Source organism: Zootoca vivipara, chromosome 5, assembly GCF_965207765.1.
Source record: "Zootoca vivipara chromosome 5, rZooViv2.hap1.1, whole genome shotgun sequence".
Taxonomy (NCBI): Eukaryota; Metazoa; Chordata; class Lepidosauria; order Squamata; family Lacertidae; genus Zootoca; species Zootoca vivipara.
In genome coordinates, this window is record NC_142588.1 from 67,819,629 (window position 1) to 67,847,554 (window position 27,926).

The following is a 27,926-nucleotide window of genomic DNA, read 5'->3' on the forward strand; positions in this document are numbered from 1 at the left end:
GAGACAGGTTAAGCAGAGAAATAGCGACTGGATCAAAGTTACTCCACAAGCTTCATGCTGAAAGCGGATTTGGACCCAGATCTCCCTGATCCACGAGCCACTACCCACACTGCCTCTTTAGGAACCTAGGAAGGAGATCATGATTATTCCTCTTTTTCACAGTTACGAACACAAGACTGAAAGTAATTTGCCCAAGGCATCAATTGAAATAATAGCTGAGCAGAGAGACTTGAGCTTTGCGTTCCATAATTTACACCCAGCACTCTTTGCACTGGAACATGCCAGCTTACAAATCATTTTTGCTTCCCCACCCCACCCCCACCCCACCCCCACCAGGTTGTAAAAAGTTCCCGTGGACTGGACCAAGAGGAAGAGAAAAGCAAATGGGCAAGGATAACAGCGGTGAGGAAGAGCTGGGTGAACTAAAAGAAGTGGCCTCACTGAGAACATTTTGCCACCTCTGTTCCAGGCAATTAATTGATCATTATTCCAAGGAGGGCTCTGGCAATTATTGTTCTACAACCTTTCCTCCCTCTCTGCTCCAGAGATTTGGGAGGTGGCCAGGGGAGAGGAGAAGTTCCATTATTCAAGTGCAAGTCCTTGGGCTAGCAGCATGACTTTTTGGGCTATAGCCCAACCCACGTTAGTTTTATCTTAGTTGTGAGAAATGTCTTTTTTTATAAGGGGTGTGTGTGTGTGTGTGTGCGCGCGCGCGCAGCGTACTAACATTCTCATTATAACTAATCACACTGACAAATCAATTAAGCTTGCCAGGGCCGGATTTAGGTTTGATGAGGCCAGTGCCGAGGGCCTTCTGGCAGTTCCCTCACTACGAGAAGTCAAGTTACAGGGAACCAGGCAGAGGGCCTTCTCGGTAGTGGCACCCACCCTGTGGAATGCCCTCCCACTAGAGGTCAAAGAGAACAACAATTACCAGACCTTTAGAAGGCATCCTTTGTCAACAACAAATTGTCACTGTTTTTTTATGTTGAATATATGCTATATGGTAATTTATGGACCTAATAGGTATCTAAAGTCATTTGCACATAACAAAATATGTATTTTAGCAAAGTAATTGTTGAACTGAAATACAATTTAGAAGTAGTACCGTATATTAATAGTGAAATTGGGGGGGGGGGAGGCTCCCAAGAGAGTGGAGCCCTAAGCTATAGCTTGTTTAGCTTATACGTAAATCCGGCACTGAAGCCTGCTTTCAGAGCAATCCGAAAATGAGAATCCATCAGCACTTCAACATTTTTGCAAAATGTTTATTATTAATCCAAGAAAAATGACCACATTCAAAATAAACGTTTTTGGTTGATTCATTATCATTATTATTATTATTTTACAAAATTACACTGAATTGGTCAAAAAGTGACCCAAAGTCATATAAATATATCCTTCAAGTGTTCTAGTATCCGTTCCTTGGAAGTGAAAGGCAGGTAGCTAAAAATTGCCGTAGAAACAAACATTCAATCAGGACAGCCAAGAAAGTTTACTATCGTGCTCCTATAAAATAGAACACATGTTTGCACTATTGTGGCTGACCTTCATCTTGACTATTGCATAGGCAGCCCCCTTCAGGAGGGTTTGAGGTGGGAGGGGTTCATTGTTTAAATAAAATCCAGGAGCAGGCAGATTTTTGCATATACCATTGGTATGCAGCCTCGTTTTCCGTTTATGTAGGTTCTAGTTAGAAGGCAGGCTTGCTCATATATTCTTCCATTGTCTGCAACAAAGAACAATCAACTATTAACTCAGTTATTAAAATTATGCATAGACTATAATGTGACAGCAAGGCAATTGGTTTGGTACCAAGAGGTGCTTTGGAAATGATGAACATCTAGATTAGCACTGCAGCTAATTTGCGAAGCTAATTGGAGATCATTAACAGAATTTGTATGAATACTTGCATAAGTAGACTAATTCCCCTCTCCAGCTTAGTGTCCCAGTCAGGTGGGCTGTCTATCAAGCCAAGGGTTCAAAAATCACAGGGAGGTGTATTTGGCCCAGTTACCAGTAAGTGTTGCTCGCTCAGTTTACAATACAGTAGTCTAACCTAGTTCCAATTTTTTTCAGCTGCTTGTACTAAAGTCCTTAGTTATTTTTTCCTATATAATAAAAGACATCCACAATTCCATGCATGCGTGAGATATCTATCTATATGGGAGGAGATACATATCAATAAATCCTAAAACCCTAAAGTGTGTCTGAGAGCCATTTTACTGTCCTAACTGCTACGTTTACATTGATTCCCACCACACTTAGGGCTGAATTGCACAGAAGACATTTCCCCCATGAGGCATCCTGACTTTCTTTGGATACTTGCCCTCAGGGATAAATGTGACACACTAGCCACAGAGTCATGGATACGGTTCCCACCAACTTCTGTTATCATGTTGGCTGAGGGTTCAAAGATATCCCAGTCCAAGAGACTGGCATTTTGCCCAACCAAAACGATCAAACAGATGCAGCAGCCAGCCTAAGGAAAGCTTACACAATTTGGGACCTTTGTATAAAAGTATCCATGGTTTTTCCCTCCCTGCCTCATAACACCAGAACTCATGGAGGTCCAATGAATATGACTGCCGGAAAAAAATACAGTCAAACCTCGGCTGTCGAACGTAATCCGTTCCGGAAGACCATTCGACTTCCGAAACGTTCAACAACCGAGGACCAAAGGGCGGTTGGCAAAGTCAACAGAGAAAAAAGAAGAAAATTCCTTGGAAGCTGTTCAGCTTCCCAAAATCATTCAAAAACTAGAGCAGTTACTTCTGGGTTTTCAGCATTCGGGAGCTGAAACGTATTATAACGGAGGCCTTCGGGAACCGAGGTTTGACTGTACTTCTTCACCCAGATCATATCTAAGCTATGGAATTTGCTCCCAACTAGGGGAAGTGATGGCCACCAACTTGGGTGGCTTTTTTTTATAGAAGGATTCAGGGGTCAGCAAACATTTTCAGCAGGGGGCCGCTCCACTGTCCCTCAGACCTTGTAGGGGGGGGGGGTCGGACTATATTTTTTTGGGGGGGATGAATAATTCCTATGCCCCACAAATAACCCAGAGATGCATTTTAAATAAAAGGACACATTCTACTCATGTAAAAAAATGCTGATTTCCGGACCATCCGTGGGCTGGATTTAGAAGGCGATTGGGCTGCATCCGGCCCCCGGGCCTGGTGCATAAGGGCCATCAGTGGCTACAAAGGTAGCTGGATATGCTCTATTTCTGCCAGAGGCAGTATGCTTCTGAATACCAGTTGCTGAAAACCACAGAAGGGGTGACTGTTGTAGCACTCAGCTTTCGCTTCCAAGCCTTCCACGGGCATCTGGCTGGCTGTGCGAACAGGATGCTGGACTAGATGGGCCACTGGCCTGATCCTTGCAGGTGGTTCTTGCCTCTCTCTCTCTCTCTGTCTCTCTCTGTCTCTCTCACTTTCTGTCTCTCTGCCTCTCTCTGCCTCTCTCTCTCTCACTCACACACACACACCACCTCGCCCAGCAGCTGGCCGGCAATGCTCCTGCATGTAAAAAAGATGAGTGATCCTTGCTGTTGCCCCATTAAGGTGAGGGATCTGCTGCAATCTCTCCCCCCCCCTGTCTTTTATCTCCAGGAGCATTTAATCCTAACCCCCTCTTCCTCTTGTGACACTCTTTAGTTCACTTCCGTCTGGCAAGTTGTGAAAATTATTACGATAAATGGCCTCAAAAGTTTTGCTTTTTAATATATCTTTTTAGCAGCACCTCCTCCTGTGCCCAGCCACATAAAAGAAGGAGCTGTGAGCTCAAATCCAATTTGCACCCCAAGTACAGTAGATTTGCCTGGGGGCAGGTATTAAATTTGCATCTTGCAAATCCGTAACATTCTTTGGTTTCAGATAAACAAAAGGTGCCCTTTGCAAGCCACTCTCTTGAGAACTGGACGGTTGGAAGGGACCCCCGAGGGTCCTCTAGACCAACCCCCTCCAGTGCAGGAATCACAGCACAAGCATCTCTCACAAAACAAGTTTGTTCCATCTTCCCTGTGAACAACCCTTCAGATACAACAGAACCATTCATAGAGTTGGAAGGGAACCACCAGGGTCATCTAGTCCAACCCCCTGCAATGCAAGAATCTTTTGCCCAACATGGGGCTTGAAACCACAACCCTAAGATTAAGAGTCTCATGCTTTACTGACTGAGGTTTGTTTATGTTTCCTGTTTTCTTTTCCCAAGCAGAGATAAAGTGTAAGCGTGGTGTCAGCTCCCTAAAAAAAGTCAAGAACTCTGGGGAACCTTGGGGTCACCCCCCTAAAAAGGTCGACAACTATGGGAAAGGGATCTTTGCACCACGGCGCCAGATATGCTTAAGACGGCCCTGTTCCCCCTGTTGCTTCATTTTAATTTATTTTTGACATCTAAGCAAATATCTACATCCCCACCCCTCTTCTTCCTATCTTTCTTTTCTGCTGCGTTGGTGGTTGTGTGGTTGTGTTTTAATTTTTGTTTCCCCTCCCGTTTTTCCTTATTTATAATAAAATTTTGGTTTCGTTCGCCTTTTCCATGCTGAAATGTTACAACCTAACAACCATGGCTTGCCCCCCCCCCCCTAGTTTTGATCCTGGGTACGCCCCTGCATTTAGATCCCTTTTTACTTCCATCCACACAAAACGCATTGCCTGGGAAGGCTAGCCACTCTGATGGGCAGGAACTTTAGTGTATGAACAGCTCCTTAGGAATTTGTAATGTGTTCTGGATTGTGCTCTCTCTGTCTAACTGCCCATTTTGCACAGCCAGCAGTTGCAATTACCACAGCTAGCTTATTCCAGTGATATTCGCTCTATGGCACATAAGTGAAGCATTGAATACTGCTGGCTTATTGTCCATAACCAGCTTGACCAGAGCAAAGGTGCCAAAAACATCTCCCTTAGCATTTATTTATTTATTCATGGCACTTTCAGTTCATGTCCGCCATATTTGTTTAAAGAGGGAGCAACACTCCCACAAGGCTTTTGAATAACAGGCCCTATTCCAGGCATAGGCAAACTCAGCCCTCCAGATGTTTTGGGAGTACAACTCTCATCATCCCTAGCTAACAGAACCAGTGATCAGGGATGATGGGAACTGTAGTCCTGAAACATCTGGAGGGCCAAGTTTGCCTATGCCTGCCCTATTCTCTTTCAAAGGGGGATTTACCGCAAGGTCTGTTTTTGGCCCAGAACTGAGGTTGCCGCAGACAGCTCGGCTGGTTTTGAAGGTAGCAGGCTTCCGCTTTGCTGCGCAAAATAAATCAGTAAAAATAGCCAAGCACTTTTTAGACACTAAAAGGGCTGAAACGAACATTCCATCAAGGATTCAGCAAAGGGTGGTCACTTTTTCTTTTTTTATAAGAAAAACAACCAACACAAAGCGCTTCTGAATAGCTCGAGCCAGGGTTTAAAGAATGCCAAATGCGGGTAGGAAATCACACAGCCCACCAGTCTGCTATTTATAATTTGCAAGAGTTAAGCTTCTACTTACACCAGAAAACTGAAAGACATTTACTTAGGAGTAACTCCACTGAATATGAGATTTCTCAGTGAAGATGGATAAAATAGGCTGTAAAACATGCACCTCCTAATGCTCTTTGACTTTTGACTTAGTCAGCAGAACATTTATTAGCAAATAAAATCAAGCACATTATTGGAAGATTCACGTCATTTGTACCTGCACCGGGGTGGGGGGGGGGAATCAAGTTTACACTGTATGAATGAATATTTACAATGAAGATTGTTTTAATCGGTCTTCACCAACCTTGTTTCTTCCAGTTGTTAGACTACATTGTGCATCCTCCCTAACCATTGGTCACACTGGCTGGGGCAGATGGGAGTGGGGGAGTCCAACAACATCTGGAGGAACCAGGTTAGGAAAGGCTGTTTTAAGGATATTTTATTTTAATGGGGTTTTGTTTGTTTGTAGCTTTGTACATTTTTGTGGTCTGCCTTATTCCATTCACCTGGCATTTGTAGACTTCATTTGGTTGTGACCCACAGCCCAAGCAATAAACCTTGAGTCGAGCTGGGCATCAAGAGTAAAATTAAAATAATGAGAGAGAGAGAGAGAGAGAGAGAGAGAGAGAGAGAGAGAGAGAGAGAGAGAGAGAGAGAGAGAGAGAGAGAGAGAGAGAGACCTGGATTTAGCTTCTCCCCTATCTCTCTTATCTCTTCTTACCTCTTGTAACATATCAGCATCTTCTATAGCTTTCACTGCAGATTTTTTGGAAGTCTCTTGAATTTCCCCTCCCATCAGAAACTCATCAAGGATAAAGTACGCCTTTTCAAAATTGAAAATAATATCCAGTTCACACACCTGGTAAGGATTACAGAGAGAAATATTCAGGCACACTTATTATAGCATTGAGTGTGGTTATGTGCACAGGCTCATCAAAAAACTGTTCTGTGTATGCACCCTGGTGGCAGGCAGAGAACAATGGAAACACAGGACTGAAAGCATTAAGGAGGTTTCAACATGATAATATTTCAAAGGATCCCATGATCATTTTACTTCCTTAACCACCAAGTTACCTTTTCAGTTGCACACACGTGCACCAAGTTACCTCTGACCTTTCACTCAGGGCTTGGATTATCCTTCAATCAGTTTTGTCCTATAGGTATAGGGTGAAATCAGGGTTTCCCAAACTTGGGTCCCCAGCTGTTGTTGGACTACAACTCCCATCATCCCTAGCTAGCAGGACCAGTGGTCAGGGATGATGGGATCTGCAGTCCAAAACAGCTGAAGACCCAAGTTTGGGAAACCCTGGGTTAGACCAAAACAATGCCATATTAAACTGACTTCATCATACTCTGGCATTGCAATGTTCCAGAAATGCCCAGTGCATAGGCTTCCCAGAACGATTTACCCCATTGATGGCCCAAACTGATTTTTAAACTCCTCTGTCACTTCTATCCCACCTCCCCTCCATGGTACTCAGAAGCCACAGAAGCCGCATCGGATGTTCGGCTTCCGAGAAACCTTTGCAAACTGGAAGACTCACTTGTGGGGTTGCGGCACTCGGGAGTCGATTTGTTCAGAAGCCAAGCTGTTCAACAACCAAAGTACCACTGGTACTTGGTTTGCCTCCACTTTCCAACTCATATACCTGTGGGCTGAGAGACAGTGACTGGCTCAAAATCACCCCATGAGCTGAGTCGGGGATTGAACCCTAGTCTCCCAGGTCCTGGTCTTGCATTTTAACCACTACACCACAGAGGCTCTTTAAGTACTGGGTGAGGAGAAGGTATTGCAGGGGAAGACAGCCAAACTATTGTAGAGGGGCATGGGTGACACCATGCAAAAGCAGTTGTGGGGTGTCATAATCATAATGTACTAAACATAGTGCACCCTGTGCACGAAAGCCAGAATTAATTTTTACTCCAAAACTCACTGGTGTGCATGTGTACCTGATTTTTTTTTAAAGTGCCGTATTTATTAGCACTCACATTTTTTTCTGTAACACATTTGTCTTTCTTGGTGATTTCCAAGCTGTTTTAGCATTTCCGCTAATCATGTCTTCCTTCCAATTAAAAACAGCTTCGCCCAGCCCCAGATGTCTCAACGTGAACTTTGCTCAGTTGCCCATTTATCTCCATTTATGCTCCCTGCTGTTTTCGCTCTCTCCTTCTGCTCTGACTTTTATAAAGGCTTAGCCTTATTTGTATGTGGAGGACCAGAGAGGCAAATAATCAGCCTACAGACAGGCAATGGTGGGGAGGGGGGGCAAACAGCCCTGGAGGTGGCTTCCCAGTACCAGAAAGCTGGAGTGGGATGTTTCTCAGCTGTTGGCGGATTTTATTGCTGCAAAAGAGGCGGTCTGTGGAATGAAAGACCTTCCTAATTAACAGGAGCCTCTCGCTATTTATGCATTAAATTATTCTGTGGATTTCTCTCCCACCTTTCTCAATGAAAGGAAAAAGGGAGTTCCAATCTAAAGGCACAATGAAATTGTAGAACTCTGTGAAAGCTACAAGGCAGCCCTACATTAAAAGCACTGCAGTAGTCAATGCTCTAGAACAGGCATCCCCAAACTTCGGCCCTCCAGATGTTTTGGACTACAATTCCCATCTTCCCCGACCACTGGTCCTGTTAGCTAGGGATCATGGGAGTTGTGGGCCAAAACATCTGGAGGGCCGCAGTTTGGGGATGCCTGCTCTAGAGATTACCAGAGCACAGATAACTGTGGCCAGGTTGTCTCTGTCCAAGAAAAACAGCAGGTTGAGAATCACTGGGCTTCCTACATTTCAGACTTGGGAAAGCAAAGTTTTTCCAAGAACTCTTTTCAGTTGAAACAGAGTATCTTTACCGAAAATGGCCGAAACTTGTTATCCTGAAAACAAAACACAAACAAACCTTGCAGGGAATCTTGAGTCAGTTCTGTGGACAGAAGAAACAACAGACAACACTCGACAAATATCTGACAAGGAAAACAAGCAGAGGCGGGGAAAACTTAGTAAACTTACATTGCCAAAATATCTGTCCAATAGCTCTACATAACGATGGACAACTTCTAGGGTCAAGAGTTCGTTATCCTGCTCTTCAACTGCACAGCAGAAATATAAACTAGCATACCTGAAATTTAAAAATATGAAAATATATTGAGACCTATCAGCATTAATATTAATGCTCTTTACACGGTCAGTTACCCTGAAATATTTTTTCCCCGGTTGCTTTTTCACATAATGAGTCAATTTATCTCAAAAGCAATGAGAATAGCCCTTAATTAATTAGGCCTTTCATATAAATCCATCTGACTTCCTTGCCAGCACTAATGAAAATGACAGGATGAACATCATTTCAGATATGCAAACGTGGGCAGTTTTTTGTGCAATAATCAGAAGATAATGGAATAGGAAATAAAAGCTTGCTTTTTATCACATAAATCTCTCACAGCTCTGCATCCGATGCTATTATAATTGTGTCCTCACCAGTGCTTTTTTTTTTCCTGGGCAGACGCAGGGACATGGATACCCCTAAACATTTTGTGAATCAAAGCTTGGCCTCATTGAGGGGCAGTATTTCAATATGAGTAGGAAAATGAGAGTACTCCTAAACCAGGCATCCCCAAACTTCAGCCCTCCAGATGTTTTGGACTACAATTCCCATCTTCCCTGACCACTGGTCCTGTTAGCTAGGGATCATGGGAGTTGTAGGCCAAAACATCTGGAGGGCCACAGTTTGGGGATGCCTGCCCTAAACATTTTTTTAGAAAGAAAAAAAAAAGCACTGGTCCTCACACATCTTTTCTATGACCTTAAGTTTGGATACAGACAACAGCTGTTGAAAGAACTGAAGGCTGTGTCACAGAAAAACATTTCCCCCTTGCTACAAGCACCGACGTACGTATTTTCTATCCCATTATAGGAGGGAAGGGGAACATTTTTTAATCCAAGGGCCACATTCCCTCATGGGGGTGGGGCCTTCTGAGGGCCATATATCAGTGGTGGGTGTGGGAAAAGTAGCAAAGGCCAGACAACACCACTCTCTACCCTCCATTCTGCAAGCAAGAGTGATCACAGTTCAAGGACACATTCCAGCCAGGCAGAAGAGCTAGGGCAGTGATGGGCAACCTTTTGAGCTTGGTGTGTCAAAATTCTCCAAAAAACTGAGCATAACTCGGGTGGTGTGTCACTTCGAGAAAAAAAACCCCATAATTCCACGATATTTATAGTTTAAATAACAAAAATGTATAATTGTAATATATAACTGTATTTAATAAACCAAATACTAATTATTTAACGAAACCAAACCATAAACCCCTTATTTATCACAAAGTGCCCAGAGTTATTGAGCTTTTTTGGGGGGAGCTGCTGACCAAAGTTTTGGAGGTTTTTTTGGGTGGTGCAAAAGTTGCTTTGCTTTGGGGGGGGGATGCCCCAAAGCTGCTGCGCTTTTCTGGGGGGAAAGAGAACAGAAATAAATGACAAATAATACCTTCGCTGGAACTAACACGCAGCACCGACATAGTCTGCCAAAGCGCCAAAAAACCCAGCACAGAATGGGTTAAAAATGAATGCTGTTAGACCCAATCATTGTCTGCCAAAGCGCCAGAAAAACAGCACAGAAAGGGTTAAAAAACCAATCTCTGGCTACCAGCAACAAAAAACAAACAAAAAAAGGGGATCTGGGTTTAGCCTGAGGAGGAGCAGGAGAACAAATGGGGGAAAAACAACAATAGCGTGAATGGGCCGATGGGGCGTGTGCCAGCAGTGAGGGCTCTGCGTGTCACGTCTGACACGCGTGTCATAGGTTCGCCATCACTGAGCTAGGGGAAGGTGCCCAGGAGGGTCAGCGAGGGGTGCAGCCTGGGTGGGCCAAGTCCTGATGGTAGGGCAGAGAGGCTAGAGGGCTGATTTGGCCCTGGGGGCTGTTCCCCACCCTGCTGCATTACACAATATGGACACAAAAGTTTTATACGTTTTTGTAGTGCTTCATACCGAGGATCAAACTCCAAATTATATTAAATATGTCCTTTTCCTTGTGGGTCTGGTTTTCCCTTTCAAAATGGCATATGGATGAGGGGTGTTCATGGATCAGGTCTGTGGAGTGCGTTTAACTTGTCTTTTTCTGGACAATCACCCTGACAAATTTCACCACCGCCATCCCAGTGCTGGAGAATAAACAGCAGTTTCCTCAGTCTTCATCCCACCCCCCCAACCCCCGAATTAGAAAGGGAAACACAAGCAACACAGGGCAAAAACTGTGTTTACCATAACCTGTTAATTTGGCCCTAACATATGGAGGGGATTGATCTGTTTTATAGCCACAAGCAACAATGGTCTTATCATATCGCCTTCAAGGTTTCACCAAGCTATGATCTTCCAAACGTTCTTTCACACGCAATGTTCAGAAAGACAGCTTCAGAAAGTTTGAACATTTCTGTACTTTCCTTTAAAACTGGGACAGCCTCCAGCATTTAGAAATACCCAGTGGAACAATACAGAGGAAGATCAATGCACTGGCATCCCATGAAAATCATTGCAAGTCCAGCATTTAATGGCAACTCTTGATGCCCATTCATTTAAAAGGCACTTCAGTAGATTTTATTATCTCAGGGAGGTGCTCTCCATGTTCATTCCTCGTCTCAAATGCTGGCTCCAATTAAGTGATGTAAAGCAGGAGTGGGGGACCCGAGGCCCGGGTGCAAAATGTGGCCTTTTTTAAAATCTGGCCCTTGAGACTCTCTCCATATTATACCCTCTCCCCGGGTCATCCTGCCAGAGGATGTCAATGTACCTCCTCTAGCCAAATTAGTTGGCTCCAGCTTCAATTTCCTGTTTGATACTCCATTCCCTTGATGCATCTGCCACCCCCACTATCTTGAATAATGCTCCTTAAAATTAGAACTATAACAGGGATGCACCCCTCCAGACTTCTTTCTCTGGCCCTTGGGACTCTTCTCTCCCAAACCACATGCCTCACCAGCCCTACTTTGCACGCTCAAGTGTTTCTGCATGGTTGGAATATGTCCTTGAAATCCCAATTGTGCCTTTTGCTTGCCTGGATGCAGGACAGAGGTGTGTGAGAGTTTGCATAGAAACTAGCCTAACATTTTTACATTTATTGCTCCATTATCAACTTCTGCTTCTGGTCCCATCCATTGGCATGCAGCCCCAGAAGATTGCCCAGAATGGACAGTGGCTTCACTGGGCACAGGCTTCCTTCAAGAGATCACGCTGCTGCCTTTTTTTCTACTAGTGGTAAGTAATACAGACATTTTGAATGGTGTTCCTCTTGTTTGTCAGTTCACCCCGCCAACGCAGACAAACTAGATTGATTTTGTTTTGTTGTTACTTTGCGCTGCTTCTATGGGAAGCGACATGCTTTGTGTAAAAAGCCAACTTGTAAAACTACTCACACCTTTTGTAAACAAGCTTGAGGTCTTTCCAGTCAACAAAACTGCTCATTTTCTGGTTGCGAGACAAAATAATCTGCACAATTTCTCGGGTGATCTTCTTCTTCTCTTTTTCAGGCAGTGTAATAAACCATTTCTGGAGTCTTAATTTCCCTTGTCGGCTGAAGAGCAGTATAAACTGCATCTAGAGTAAACAAAACCATTTGGGGTAATATTGAGACAAAGACCAACACAACTTGCATTAACCAAACTGCATTTGAGTGAAAATATCTGCCCTGATCTCAAGGAAAACACTTAAAGGTCAGGAAATGATGAATAATAATGGTTTCAAGAGAAGCTAGGGTTGCCATGGACTGGTTCAGGTGTAATGTTAAATCATAGCATAGACTGCGTACTTTAACCAAACAAAACTAGCTGTCTTCCTGAACTTTTAAACAAGCAATTGTCATGTGTTGTGCAAGTTCAGCTACATTTGGTTGCTTCGAGTCAGAGCCATGGCAGTAGTCCTTCAAAAGATCTTCAGCTTATCGTTTTTCCATGTAACCAACTGTGCTGTTTTTTTTTACACAGGCTGCAGGTGAAGATCCTGCTATGGCCTTATTTATCAGGTTCATGCCTGCAGTAACCAAACACCACCATAAAAGAACAGAAAAACAGTGCGTACCTGTGACTGTTGAACACACCTATCTGGGTGAACCCAAATACCCCCAGTGCCAACACTGCAATTATCAAAAGATGATGCCAGATTTTGAACAGGATTGTTCGGAATGCACCTCAGTCAGAGTGGGGCAGGCCACCTAAAGTTGCAGGATTTGGGATTTCATTGAATGCATTTTATTTAATATACAGTTAGAGCCATGGAGGATGCCACTTTTTTTCTCCAGGAGCAACATATCTTGCATGACTTCCCAAGTGGAAAACACATAATGATGTACAAAAAAAAACCCAGCAAATATTTTGTATCTGTTAATCACTTTTCCATCCCAACCTGCTTACACAAAGGTCTGTGTGTTATTCATTGGGATTGTCCGCTTACCAAAACACTTTGGAGTTAGGTTGATTGTGACTGGCTCAAGGTCATGCAATAGGTTTCATGGCTAAGCAGGGACACTGGCTGTTACCTGACATAAACCAGGAATGGGGAACCTGTCGGACTGCAACTTCCATTTGCCCTCGCCAACACGGTCAATGGCAACGATGGGAGTTGTGGTCCAACAACAACTGTAGGATCATAGGTTCCCCATCCCGAATGTAGATTTTATTCCAAGGATGGGGAACTTTTCCAACCTCGCAGGTTGGATCCTTATCTCCACAAGCCCCATGGGCTACCCATCCATCACCAAATGTCCTTATGACAGCAGGTGACAACAAACCTTTTGAAATGTGTTTCCATGTGGTTTATATTGAAGTGAAGGCTGTAACTTTATCTATCTCCCACTTCGTATCACATACAACATCCGGGACAAGACAAGTGGGTGTGGTTTGTGGAAATAACCAAGTGGGCCAAATTTGGACCCCTGCCACGGGCCAGAGGCTGTGCACTGCTGCTCTAGTCTAATGATGACAAAGGCCACTATCTGCTCCAAGATGAACGAAGCACATGACGAGATTGTTTCAGCTTTTCAGGAAGATAGACAGAATTACTGTAGGTGCATATAACAAGAAGCCCATCTGAAGAGGATGTGGTCACTTCCCACTTTCTGATCTACAGCAGATACCCATAAATCCCTGTCTATCTTCCGCTCAGTCCTGAGTTCAAAGACACCAGCAGCATAAGCCTCAAGAGTTCTTGGCTATCTTAAGCTTGCATTGTGCTCTAGGCCTCAGTCTCCCTGGACCTGAGCAAAAGTTTCTGTTGATTGAAAGAACTGAGTCACTTTGGGTTTGGTGACATTTCACCTGTTTGACAATATTTCTCAGCCTGAGGCGATCAATGTGTGGTCCAAGAGGAAAGGTTCAAAGCAGCGAACAAGAGAACACCGTGTGCTTTCTTGTTCCCTCTCCTAGCGTGCATCACAGTGACATAATTTAAAGGGAGATACAAGTGGCTTAATAAAGTAACAGTCGTCAAAATTAATTTGGCCTCCTGGCTCTCAGTCAGATTGCTCATCCATCTACACGGGATACTTTCACCTTGCGTTTCTGAAACAGAAGTAACACTATCTGCTTGCAATATGCTGTGTATACGGAAGGTGGGTGGTGAGAGGAGGAAGAGAGCATAAGCCATAGGAGGAGGAGGAGGAGGAGTGCACTTGTTGCCATGGGAGACACACAGCAGCTACTTATAGTAAAGCCACCAGGGCAGCAAAAAAAAATCAAGGTTTTTGTTGTTGCTGTTAACACTATTTTTTTTTTCTCCAGATCATTTCACATTATTAGTACAAGCAGCACATCAACAAGCTCTAAAGGCAGGACTAGAATTTCGTTATCCCTGCTACACAACAAGTTATTTTTATATTTTTCCAGCGCCACTTTCAGCAGTGTAAAATTTTCATAAGCATTCCACCTGCTGGGGGAAGTGGCCAGCCTTAGAATGATTGCAACATTCTGACTTTGTAGGTTGAAGTGAAAGAGTCAATAGCTATGGAAACCCTCCTAGAGCATAGGGTCAAGATCAGCTGTCATGGCAAGAGAAGGAGAAGGAGGCCTTGAATAGGTCAGTGGGACGGCGACAAGGAAACTTCAATTTTCACAGGCAACAGTTCTTAACAAGCCAGGATATCACTCCAGGAGCAAACTGTAGTTTCCTGGTTTCCTACTTAAACACAGGCTGCATCTAGACACAGCAAAGAAGCATTTCAGTTAAACGCATTTTAAACTTTGTTCTGTATGAGAAATTGTGTTGGCCAAAACGGAGCTCCGCTGCACCATCTGGTGTCACAGTGTTATAATGCATATACAATGCATATACAATGCATATACAATGCATATACAATGCAAAAATAGTGTTAACAGCAATGCATATACAATGCCTTTTCTTTACCAATCTAGCAAAGTCCATAGTTTGCGCAAACCACGGTTTCCTGCATTTGTTTGTAGTTTTTGTGCTTTTGTTCAAACTGCAAGTGGAAGTCTCAGCTCTTCTCCCCATTGTATGTAAAGGGGGGGGCAGGCAAGTCTGAAGCTCACTTTTACAGCATGCTCTTTTAACAACAACATCAGAGTTGGTCTTTATATCTGAACGCACCTTAAACCAGGACAACACACACCAAAGCAGGGGCTTAAGGAAATAGCAATAAGGGAGTGAAGAGGCAAAGGAAACTGGCATACCTATATCAGAGAGATATAGGTTTCACAGCCTGGAAGAATCCTGACCTACAGGAGTGTGCTCACATCAGCACCTTAGAGTACAGTGGAGATGTGTGTGTTTTTAGTGTGTTTCAGTTTCCCCTTCCCAGCTGCTCTAATCAGTGCAACTTCACTAGTGTCGGATTAGTTTTTGTTAGTGTTGACAGTGGGGATTGTCTGACCTTACACACACAACTGTTCGCACCATAGCTAGAGATGCATTTGGAAGGACCCAAATCAGCATGAAGCCGGATTGAGAAGCAACGTATCAGATAGTATTTTACAGCAAAGTACAAGATACATATGCATTGTGAACATGGATTTAAAAATAAAGAAGAAAGAAAAGAAAAGAAAATAACAGAACACCACTAGTCATCACATACAGCTCCCAAGTTAAAACAGTTCAACGCATCATCAGAGATCTACAACCTCTCCTAGACAATGACAGTTCCCTTTCTCAAGCTTTGGGAGGAAGACCTTTCGTTGCCTACAGACAGCCACCCTATCTTAAACAACTCCTCACCCACAATAATACCACCACCAGACTTAACACAGACACTGGTACCAGAGCCTGCAATAAACCCAGATGCCAACTTTGCTGCCACATACACCCGAACAACACCATTACTGGCCCCAACAACATCAAACATACCATCTCAGGACTATTTAATTGCTCATCTTCTAACATTGTGTATGCCATCAAATGCCAACAGGGCCCTTCAGCTCTCTATATTGGATAAACAGGCCAAACCCTACGCCTAAGGATAATAACTCGAACCCCTAAGGATAAATGGACATAAATCTGACATCAGGAATCACAAGACAGAGAAACCAGTAGGAGAACACTTCAATCTCCCATGACATTCTATACAAGATCTCAAAGTAGCTGTCTTATTACAAAAGAATTTCAGAAATAGACTGGAAAGATAAGTTGCTGAATTACAACTTATTACCAAACTTAAAACCATGGAGAGACCTGGTCTGAATAGAGACATTGGATTCTTATCTCATTATACATGATAAAGCTATTTTTAGCCATCTCACCCCTTGCTTTTTCCTGTAAGACCAATTGCAGTCCTTAATAGTCATCAACAGGTTTCGTAAAGGCCTCCTCTGTGCCTCCATTTCCCAACAGACACACAACCTTGGGTGAGGACCTGGAACCCTCTGGATTCCTGCTACCACTTCACATATATCATATTTGCTTTTTTCAAAAGCTCTTGCCTACCTGCAGAGTCTGACCTTCCTCTCCTACCCAACCCACCTTCACTGGCTGATCTGGTACATAACTTGGGCCTCCTCAAAAAGGGCCAGGCTCAGTAACAGAATAATTTTTTTATTAGATAATGTTTCCATGACAGAGTGAAGGACAGGCAACATTCCCGTGGAAATTGGGTACATGCAAGGGGAATTTTAACAATCAACAACTGGGATATAGCAAGGCATGTGGCTCCCTTCCAGGGAAGGTCGTACTAAATGCTGCAAAACCCTTGGGAAAAGCGAAGAAGCCATTTGGCTGGCAGCAAAACCTCACACAGGGCCCAGGGACGAGGGGGACTGTATGTCGTCTGCAGGAAGACAGAAGTTAGCAAAGCAAAAATCAAGAACAACAGGCAAATGAACATATGCTTTGATACATTAGAGGTGTTTTTAAATAAAAGAGTCATATGGATCAAAGGACACAGTAAATTCAGATAATAAACTGTTCCTGATAACAGAAGATCAGATCATCGCAACTACGTTATATACAGACTGCCATTGCCATATCGCACTACCTAGCAGCAACTGTTTTATTCAACAGGGCTATGTTGTCCTTCCATCTCTCCCGCACACATACACCTTTCCCCCCTATTATGGTATGTTCCTGTTCTGTTATCTCTCCTACAGAGATTGCATGTTCCCTGGAGCTAAAGGGCCATGTCTTCTTGTCAATCTAAATTTATTTGAATAATCAAAGGGCAGGCAGCTGATATGTAAAAGAGCAAATAATTACCTAATATAAAGCTGTGAATTATCGAGCAGGCAGACCAGAAGGATTTTCTCCAGCCTTTCCCTAAATGAAATTTACATTAAGACAAATCTCCACGTTCAGTACCACTGACTACCTGGTGCTGTGAGCAAACAGAAAGAGGAGGAGGCCTGATTTTTCTCCTCTCCTTGGCTGACTAAGGTCTGAGGATTGAACCTGACACAAAAAGACACAATAGTTGTGTTAGTGTTTCTCAAACTTGGGTCCCCAGCTGTTGTTGGACTACAACTTCCATCATCCATAGCTGGCAAGACCAGTGGTCAGGGATGATGGGAGTTGTAGTCCAACAACTCCCGGGGACCCAAGTTTGAGAAACACTGGGGAAAAAGAGATGGGCAACCAAAATGACCGTGAGGCTGGAACTCCTTGTGAGGAAAGGTTTGGAGTTGGGGGGGGTGGCATGTGGGTATTACTTTAGGGGTGGGGAAAATGAGAGTAAGGGCAACCATGAATGGCATGTATACATTATAGAATCATAGAGTTGGAAGAGACCACAAGGACCATCCAATCCAACCCCCTGCCAAGCAGTATGGATTGCCCCACCCACCAGTTGGCTGCCAGGCGCATGGGAACAGTATGGAGAAAATTAAACTATGGACTTTGCTCCTACATGATGCAGGGATGGCTCTATAGACAAAAGGATAAGGATACCTGTGGCTATCTGTGGCCACAATAATTATGTTCTGCTTCTACTGTCATAGGCAGCATGCCTCTGAATATCAGAATTTCACGCCACGGGGCAATGGGGGAGTGCTTGTGAGCTTCCCATAGGTCAGACACTGTGAGAACAGTGTGCTGGACTAGATGGGCGATTGGTCTGATCCCGCAGGGCTCTTCTGATGTTCTTATAACCGTGAGGATATAAACATTACTTATCAACAACCTGATCCTATGCATGCTTCCTTGGCAGCAAGTTCCCAATAAGTTCAATGGATCTCACTCTCGAGTGGAAATAAATCCCTTGCTACATCTCTCCAGAAAATGTCTGGGATTGCTTTAGCCTCCCCTGAGGCTCGCCTTTTCCAAAAAGAGTCAACGCTTCATAAGCCAACGTGCGCATTCTGATTCATTTTAATAGAAGTTTACGTGTCTGCAAAATTTCAACATTCACATTAGAACAAGACCTTTATTAGGATGAGCTAAGTGTCCCAAAATAGCCAGCAAGCTTTGGGGTTCGCCAGAACTTTTCATCAGGCTAGATCAGGGGCAGGGAAGTTTTCTTTGGCGTACCTCATATGCCAACTTTGACAGGAGGGCAAGACAACCCACCTGTCAACCACTTGGAATTGTTATGATGTCACGTCACCTGAGATGGATTGCCCCACCCACCAGTTGGCTGCCAGGCGCATGGGAACCACAGCGTTGGAGGCATTGCCAGCCCCATGCTTGGCACTTTGGGAAGTGGTGAGTATAGGGCTGGCAAAGTGCTTCATTCTCCCCTCCCTGTCACTCCTTCTTAAAACCTACCCAGATGCAGACATGGATAGCTTGACTAACACCAACAACCTTTTTCTCATTCTTACCCTTTGCATCCTGTCAACATGTAGCCAGATCAAGAGTTCTATAATAAAAAACCCCACCCAAAACTTGAAAGCTTTCACACTATTTTGATGACATTTTGGTTGCTCTAATATAGACTTTGTGAGTTGTCCCTACAGACCAACATGACCACCTTTCCTCTTCTATTAGCTTGTAAAGTTTCACACAGTTGTTCGGAAGCTTTCGATCTGAGTCATCGATCAAGTGGGTGGTTTTTTTTTTTTTTTTTTTGGAAAATGTACCGTTTAGATGTTTTATGGCACAACTAGTGATCAGCAAATTCTTAGGAAATTTTCTTGCAAGTTCACTTTCCTGAAAGCACTGTGCTACGTTGCCCAGAGATAAGCAGATGAAATGAGAAATCCATGTGTTTGAACCGGACTTGGGTTCAAATATTAGCTTAAGTACGGAGTTGCTCAGAAAATATGTGCTTCTCGGAGAAGAGTACACATTTACAACAGTAAAATACGAAGGCTGCTGTTTTTTGACAAAAGCCCCATGTAGTGCTTTTTTTTCTTTCAAAAAATGTTTAGGGGTACTCTCATTTTGACTCAAGAAAATCACCATTTTATAGTTCAAATCGGGGGAAATAATTACAGTAAATGCACAAAAGTACAAAGATTCACAAAATGTTTAGGGGTATACATACCCCTGCATACCCCCAGAAAAAAAAGCACTGGCCCCATGCCATATGCACCCTCTCTGTGACACTGATCGGTTGCATTGCATTTGTACCCACTTTCCACACCCGTAATGAGCTCAAGGTAGCACACATGGTTCACCCTTCTGCAGTTATTTCCCTCAACAGCCCTGTGAGGTAGGTAAGCAAGGCCGAGAGGCTGTGACCGGCCCAAGGTCACCCAGTGAGCTTCATGATCACGTGGGGATTTGAACCCTGGTCTCCCAGGTCCTAGTCTGGCAGTCTAATCACTCTGCCACACTAGCTCTCCATGCCATAAAGCACATCATAAAATGTAGCCCATGTCCCGATTTCATCACACAACATCTTTCAGCCCCACATCTTTGGCAGCTGCTTAAGGATGGGGAGCATTTAGAACATAACTAATGGGATGAGGAGTTGACACGGGGTCAATGCATACAGAAAAAATATATATGGTTTTTTTGTAAATCCTCCCCTCTAGACTCAGCTAATCACAGTTTCTGGGGTCACACTGGACTTCTGGAGCACCCAACGGCAGAGAGTTTAAATACAACCTTGGGTGATTCCCTGCAGTTGGAAAGGTAGAAGCAACTTAGTGAGGAAGGGTGGTCTCTTCCTCCCCACACAAACTGCACCAGCAACCATTTTTATCCAATTTACATCCAGGGTCTGCAGAGTTTTGAGCCATGGGGCACAGCTGGAAACCTAAAATACCCATTTCACAGAAGAACAAATGGATGATGCTTAAACAGTCACACACACACTTGAAAAAGCAACAAGAAACATACCTATACATGCCTCCCCCACAAAAAACCACAAGGACCAAACAGCCAAGTGTCGTCCCCCCCCCCAACCAAACTACACAAAAGACAAAAACTGGGAGAGACACCACATTGGGACTTCAGGCCTACATGTAACAGCAGAGAGGGCCCATTTTTCAATGGTGAAACACACAGAAGGTCCCGAGTTCAATCGTTGACATCTCCAAGTAGAGAGAAACTGCTGCTTGAGGCCGTGGGGAGCTGCTGCCAAGGATGGAGAAGCTGTGGCCCTCAAGAACTTGTTAGACTACTTCTCCACTCAACCCCATCAACAGCAGAGTTCATGGTCAGGGAAAAGGAGTCCAACAACATCTGAAAGGACCAGTGTATAGAGCAGGCTAGGCAAACTCAGCCCTCCAGATGTCTTGGGACTGCAACTCCCACCATCCCTAGTTAACAAAACCAGTGGTCAGGGATGATGGGAGTTGTAGTCCCAAAACATCTGGAGGGCCGAGTTTGCCTGTGCCTGGTATAGAGGATTCTCAGCCGTTGTTGGACTACAACTCCCATCATCCCCAGCTAGCAGGACAGGGATGATAGGAGTTGTAGTCCAACAACAAGTTTGAGACGCACTGAGCTAGATGAACAAATGATCTGGCTTGCTATCAGGCAGCTTCGCAAACAGAGGAACGTGATTGCCTTCTCTCCCATTCCTAACCGTGAAAGAGGAAAAAGTAGGAAGCTGCCGTATACTGGCTGGCTGGTAGCATTCCATGATTTCAAACTGGGGGCATTCCCAGTCAGACCAGGAGACGGGACCTGGGGCCTTCTATACACACAGCAGGTGTTCTACTGGGTCCCTTCCAAAGAGAAGTGGAACAATCTAACCAAGGGCGTGGATGAAATCTCTTGGAAAGCCGTCACCAGGCTGCTGCTTTAGAAAAGCAAATAAGTTGGCTCCACTTAGTATTTAGTATTTTAGATAAAGCTACTCACATTACCATTAATTGAAGGGCCTGTTTGAACTACACAAAGCAAAGTCAATATGAAAAGGGAGAGAGAGGCAAGTGAAACCACATGCAAATCGAGGGTCAAAATCCACCTGACAGTAAACCTACGAAGGAAATGTACGACACATACCCATGAAGTGGATAGGCCAAGGGGTCGCCCATTAAGAGTGGAACCAGGAGGAACCTGATTTGAGCTCAGGAATGTCGTCAGGCACCCTAAACTCTTGGCCGCCTCATTCATTGCTCAACAAATAAGCTCTTTTTACTTGCTCATCCTTGAACATTGTCACACTGAGCAGTATTAATGCATTGGCCCCGTTCTGCCCCCACCCCCAATCTTTGCAGACAAAATGGATTTTAGTTTTAGCAAATAACTAAACCACATCCGCTCAGGTAAGTGGGGTTACCTGCAATGGGTTGCATCTGGAGTCAGAAGGTTGCCACAGAGGTCCAAACTCTGAAGGGTCCCCTCTGTGGGATTAAATGCAGGCCACAGCATGCCACAAGCAGAAGCTCAGAGTGAATGAGGAGCCACCACACCAAGGTGCATGCAAATCAGACAGGTGTAGATGTCTCGAGCGAGTGAGACAAGGCACACGGCACCACTGTCAGAAAACTATTTGAGGTTGTGAGGCATTTCTAGCTAGAAGAAGGTTCCTTTCTGACCTGTGGTGATTTCCCAAACCCAGGTAGTGAAATAAGATCTTCCCAATTAATCCCACTCCCAACCAGGGAAGTTTTATTCCAATAAATTCCTGTATCTTTGTATAGCAGTTTCTAGTGTCCCAAAGTACAAAGAGAATAAAACAACCCATCCAAACCTTAGCAGGAGAGGGGGAGAAACCCTTTGCTAACTTTTTTTTTTCTAACATAGGTGTGGCATCCCCCTGCTCTTCTTACCTGCATGATAGGTAGAAACCTGTCAGGTACAGCTTTCACCATCCCTGTATATTCAAAGCTGAAGGGGGGGACTGCCCCTGATGGAAACCTGCCTATCACACAGCTGCTAAAAGCCGGCAGCCCCTCTCCTGATACCCCTTGCACAACTTCCAAGTGGCACTTGATTGCTTTAGTTCTTTGGGGCAAGTTTAAATCATGTTTCGTTCCCCTATTGTTGGCAGTGGTCCAGGTGATTTATTTAAGGGACAGTACCTTGTGTTGACCACTGCTCCAGCAAAGTTTGTTCCCAACATCCCTCCTTCGAATTGAGTGGAAGGGAATGGGGGCTGGGCTTGAACACAGAAACTGGGCGCGGTGGTCCCGGTTCCTGCAGCACTTGGCTCTTATCTCCCCGCCCCCTTGACCCTGAACCAGCAACAGGTGGAGGAAGATATCCGCCACCCAACTCCTGCCCTCTCCTCCCTTGCAATGTCAGAAAGGGAGGGCGCGCGCGTTCAATACCCGCGCAAGGGGAGGGAAGCCTTCTTAACTCTATAACTGCCGGTTCAAGCCCAGAAAGAGAGAGAAAAGCCCACTGGGCAACCGACCGACCCCTCAACTCCTGTAAACTGCGCGTCCGGGTGCCGTTTCCTTGCAAAAAAATAAAAGGACCAGGAAAAGCCAAGCAGGTGTTCTGTGCGCTTTTCAAGGGCGAGCCTAGCCCGACCTGCCTCTCTCCCGCGCGGAGGCTGCTTCACCTGGCGCCAGCAGGTAGTTCCTCCTCCTGGCTCCCCGGAGCCTTGAAGCTGTGTCAGCCCAACCAACCCGGCGCTCCCCCTCGGGGGTACTCACCATGGCTGCTAGAGAGCCGCTCCCCACCCCGGGTGGCTCGAAGCCCCGTGTCGTGCCCTGTGCGGGTCTTCCCCCCTCCCCCCCGCAGGCACAGGTGAACTCCCAGCCGCTCGCCCTGCTTTCCCATAATGCCCCAAACTGAAAGTTATTGACTCCTCCCCACCCCACTCCTCCTCCTCCTCCCGGATCACTCCGGCAACAGCCCCAGGGGCGGGTTGGAGAGGTCGCTTTGCACCGAGAGGGAGGAAGTTTCGCGGGGAGAGACTCTCTCTCCTCCCCTTACTTAGGGACTAGCGCTCTCTAAGCGGAAAGATAAGAGTCTCCGGAGAGTTTTCCTCCTCTTGAGCGATGCTGCTGTTCTCCAGCGCTTTGCAGGAGAACAGAAGAAGCAAAAGGTTGGGTCTCGGCCCCGAGGAGACTGCAGTAATGCGTTCTACTTGTCTCCTTTGGAGAGAAAGTTACAGTATAGGAAAAGAAGCAGCGGTAACGAAGAGATGCAAAACATAAGTATCTCCCACTTGTTCCGAGTCAGGACATTGGTCCACATAGCTCATTGTTGTCTACAGGGCTCTCCAGGATTTCAGACAGGGGCATCTCCCAAACAAGGGTGGTGCCAACTTGAATAAAAAATATTGGGGGGGCACGTAAGCCCTGCCCCACATAATCTTTTTTTAAAAAAAAGAAATTTATTTATTTGGTTTTTCAGATTGAAATTTTACAGAAATGCACACACACCATGAGAATGAAAATGTCCATCAACTTTGTGGGGGCCAAAGCCCCTACGAGTTAGTTCCTATGCCCTTAAGCCTACCTGAAGATGCTGTATGTGTGTGTGTGTATTCCATTTAGTATTACATTCACATCATCATTATCCACTTTACTGCTTTGGCTCTTTAGAGCCTATTGACTTCCCTCCTGCCTCATGGCTTTCAAAATTAACCTTTATAATTCATTGCATTTTGTACGTTTTCCAATTCTAATTACTCTCATTACAAAATGGCTCAAAATTTAAATAAATATAGAAAGATGGAAAATTTCTCGTTACAAGTCTTCAGACAACCCTGCTAGTATTCTTTCAAATATTGTAGAAATTTACTCCACTCCTTTTGGAATACTTGATCTTGCTTGTTTCGGATTTTTCCTGTCAGCTTCGCCAGTTCTGCAAAGTCCATCATATTTATCTGCCACTCTTCTTTCGTTGGTACTTCTTGTTTCCATTTTGGGCTAAAAGAATTCTTGCCACAGTTGTTGCATACATAAACAGTCTTTTATCTTCCCTTGGTATCTCTTCATTCACTATACCCAGTAAAAAGGCTTCTGGTTTTTTAACAAAAGTATTTTTAAGCATTTTCTTTAGTTCATTATATACCATTTCGAACCTGGGACTTTCAGCTTGCTGCTTTGCACATTATGCAGCGGCACAACTGGGTTTGTTTCTGAGTATGTATGTCAGTGCTAGTTTAGGCTGTTGTGGGGCTGTGGGACAAGTTGTGCACAGTGGAGCCCCTTGTCTCACAGTCTTAGACTCATAGAATTGTTGGGAGGGGCCCTGATGGTCATCTAAGTCCAACTGCCTGCCATGCAGGAATCTCAACAAGCGGGTTCCCATCCAATTTGAAACCATACTGGACCCTGCTTAGCTTTGCAAATGTGCCAGCAGTTTCATTGCTACACTAGTCAGAGGTGGGTGGGTGAGTTGCAAAGCCTGTGTGTTATTATGAGTTTTATAACAATTAATTATTCTTTGCAATTTTACAAGTTTTGTTTTATTGGCGTATGATAATGCTGTGTGCACACTTTCCAACCAAATGTTGTAAAGGCTCAAATCTTACATTTGAACTTGCTTGATGTAAACTGACCTGTGTTCCTCTGATGAAGAGTGGTATAGAAAATCAATCAATCAATCAATCAACAACAATAAATACTTGGCAGCTGGTGAAAAATCTGGTGACAGTTTGCCGAAAGGTGCTCATAGGTTTGAAGTAATTTTTTACTTGGATGCCTCAAGAGTCATAGTTATAAAAGCAGCAAACTTCCTGTAGTAGTAGTAATAATAATAATAATTAATAATAATAATTATAACCCCGCCCGTCTGGGTTTCCCCAGACACTCTGGGCAGCTTCCCAAAAAAGATTAAAAAATACATTAAAACATCAGTCATTAAAAACTTCCCTAAACAGGCTGCCTTCAGATGTCTTCTAAACATCAGATACCGGTAGTTGTTTATTTCTTTGACATCTGATGCAAGGGAGTTCCACAGGGCAGTATAATGCAAATCCATTAAAAGATATATGGCTGAGTTTATATCGTTTCATGTTTCTGTTTCTGTCTTCACCACATGTTCCTTTCTGGTTGCCCAATATCTGTGTAAAGTAATTTGCGATACTCTGCTTGCATACTGTACTAGACAGACAGACATGACATTTGCTTGCAACTAGGACTCAGTAACACTTTGGCCTTTAACCAAAAGGTATAAAGTACCTGCCAACTTTTCTGTCATGTAATGAATTTTAAAGATGTGAAAATTTTCAAAGAGAGAGGTGGAAAAGTTGCTAACTCACGATAAAATCACTTTGGGGCAATGCATGTACACATTGGCACATTTTTAACATTTGACAACCTACTCATTTTCGAAATTTATTACAGCAGTCTCCCTATAATGGGCAGAGGAAGCCAACATTTTGAACATGTTAACATTTTCAAAATTCCATACGTGGTGTTGTCAGATCCTCTTTCTAAGTGAGGTATGCCATCTGTCACAGATGCTATTGTTGAGATTGCAGCATTGCCGGGTGTGGGTGTGGGTGTGTGGACCCCCGAGGTCCCTTCCAGCTCTGCAATTCTATGATTCTGTGGATGGTATGCAAGTCCTACTCAGAGTAGATGCATTGAAATTAATGAACCTAAGTTACTCATGTCAATCAATTTCAGTGGGCCTTCTCTGAGTAGGGCTAGCATTGAATACCGCCCACTGAGTCTTCTCTGATTCAAAGTTGGCACAGGTACCAGGTAAAAAACCAGTAATGGGTTTAATTGGTACTCCAAAAACGTTGCGCTGTGTGTGTGTGTGTGTGTGTGTGTGTGTGTGTGAGAGAGAGAGAGAGAGAGAGAGAGAGAGAGAGAGAGAGAGATGGGGCCCCTCTGATCTATGCAAAATTGCAAAGCATTTCGTTAAGACTTACTGCACAGTTGACAGCCTGCTGAAGTGGAGGACCTGGTTTCAAACCAATGTTTATCCTGTCAAAGCCAAAGCTATTAAATGGCCACAAATCCAGATATTCTTGTTGAACTGGGTTGCAGATTTCCTCTTCCTTTGTGCTTTTCTTATTCATTCCTTTCAGCCTAACCGTAACACCGGCTGTCGCGCTCAGTGCAATTTGCGAGTCAACCACACCCTTCAGTTGCCCAACATTATGACCCATCTTACAAAATTCAGAGCCCTATTGGATCTTGCATCTGGAGTAGCAGGTCACAGGAGCCAGCTACAAAGTATGTTTTGCACAGCTTGGTCACCTAAGTACAGTAAACCTGATTCATGTGCGATTGTTTTATAGTTGCTGCTGCCTGTTAAACAGTCATCTACAAAGAGATCCTCATCACTCTTTTTTTCTCTTCCCTGCATTCCTGCACTGGTTTTATTGTTTTGTTTTTAATTCTTCCATTTTTAAGAGGGACATTTTGTTCCAAAAACAAAAAAATATGAGCTTTGACCTAGGGCTTCCTAGAAGGAAGAAAAAAAGCATCTTCCTTGTTGGTTCCGCTTTAGGTTTTGGTATGTTTGGCCCATCCATCTGGTTTGTGCTGCTTTTGGTTTCTTAAATACATTCACAATAGTCCAAATTGCTGCCAGCGTTCAGGGCAAGTTGGAATCCCCAAGATCCTTCCTTGTTGGACAAGAAGCTCTTCTTCTGATTCAGATAACAGCTGGTGCTGTGAGTTCATTTAGCTTAATTGCATTTAATATATCATGTTTCTGCCAAGGCAGTTTACTAGAGATTTAAACTTGTTTTTATTAATTTTTCTAAACACTTAAATGACATAGAATAAAATTAAAAAGTGAAAACGTGAAAAAGAACACAAAATGTATACTATATCACTATAAGAATGAACAATTATAATTCCAGATATACATATCTCTTTGTCCTTGTAAGATGACTGGATGCCAAACAAGACAGAACTGAGAAGTTAATATTCTAGTCTGTGGGGGTCAGTGTGCCATGCAAAAATGAGAAAAGACATCTATTTTAACGCCCCCTCCCAAAAAATAAATATAAAATACCTTTGTGACTAGCAACCCCCCTCCTTTCATTCATCTGCTTAGCCTAATTTTCAATTTATTTATCAGCAGAGCATATAGACTACCTGTCATCATTACAAAAGAGCTACAGGACAGTTTTCAACGTAACATCTAAAATTACAAAATACAAATAAGTCATACAATTCTAATAAAGAAAAATCCAGTATAAAACAATTATGGAAAATCAGCAGGACAGCAAATGGGCCAAGACCTTAGGTGCCAGTTAAAACCAAAATAATTTAACAAGTTCTTCTGTTCTAATTAATCTAGGTTTCCCCCTATGTCTGTTGTGCTTTCACAGGGCAGCCAGGTTCAAAGGAGAACAATGAAGCTAGTTTTAGAGAGACAGATTTCAGTAGTTACAGCTTTTCCTAAACCCCACCCCTCCATCAGAGATCGAGAACTTGTAAACCTCCAGATGTTGTTGAACTACAATTCCAATAAGTGTTGGAAATGTAAAGAAGTTGAAGGTACGTTTTATCATATGTGGTGGCAATGTAAAGTTATTTTTAAAAATTGGGAAATGATATATAACAAATTGAAAAAAAATGTTTAAAATAACCTTTGTTTAAAAACCAAAAGCTTTTCTATTAGGAATTACAGGAACTGATTTACCTAAAGAGTACAAGAACTTGTATGCAACAATGGCCGCTTGAATATTGCTAGCCCAACACTGGAAAGAAGAAAAAGTCCCCGCTAAGGAAGATTGGCAAATTAAATTAATGGATTATGCGGAAATGGCTA

The 27,926-nt window shown here is 43.8% G+C and overlaps 1 protein-coding gene across 3 annotated transcripts; it reads right to left on the minus strand.

Moving 5' to 3' along the window:
- Positions 1-1,252: 1,252 nt before the first annotated feature.
- AP1S3 (adaptor related protein complex 1 subunit sigma 3) lies at positions 1,253-26,327 on the minus strand. Of its 3 annotated transcripts, none has more exons than XM_060274551.2 (5): positions 26,068-26,327; positions 11,872-12,050; positions 8,475-8,583; positions 6,190-6,327; positions 1,253-1,729 (listed from the first exon to the last, which is right to left on the minus strand). In XM_060274551.2, the coding sequence occupies exons 1-5, from the start codon at positions 26,305-26,307 to the stop codon at positions 1,694-1,696; spliced, it is 702 nt and encodes a 233-aa protein (XP_060130534.2). In that variant the 5' UTR covers positions 26,308-26,327; the 3' UTR covers positions 1,253-1,693. The 3 variants fall into 3 exon arrangements, with proteins under 3 accessions (XP_060130534.2, XP_034989592.1, XP_034989593.1); XM_035133701.3 differs by lacking the exon at positions 26,068-26,327 and adding an exon at positions 22,886-23,041; XM_035133702.3 differs by lacking the exon at positions 26,068-26,327 and adding an exon at positions 22,307-22,532.
- Positions 26,328-27,926: the final 1,599 nt, after the last annotated feature.

Excerpts from the sequence above, each read along its gene's own strand:
- AP1S3 (XM_060274551.2), bottom strand. The coding sequence starts at position 26,307 with ATGGGTCATAATGTTGGGCAACTGAAGGGTGTGGTTGACTCGCAAATT. Across the intron at positions 12,051-26,067 it reads AGCAGGCTGTCAACTGTGCA|ATGCAGTTTATACTGCTCTT; the intron begins GTAAGTCTTAAC and ends TGTTTACTCTAG. Across the intron at positions 6,328-8,474 it reads TGGACAGATATTTTGGCAAT|GTGTGTGAACTGGATATTAT; the intron begins GTAAGTTTACTA and ends AATCCTTACCAG.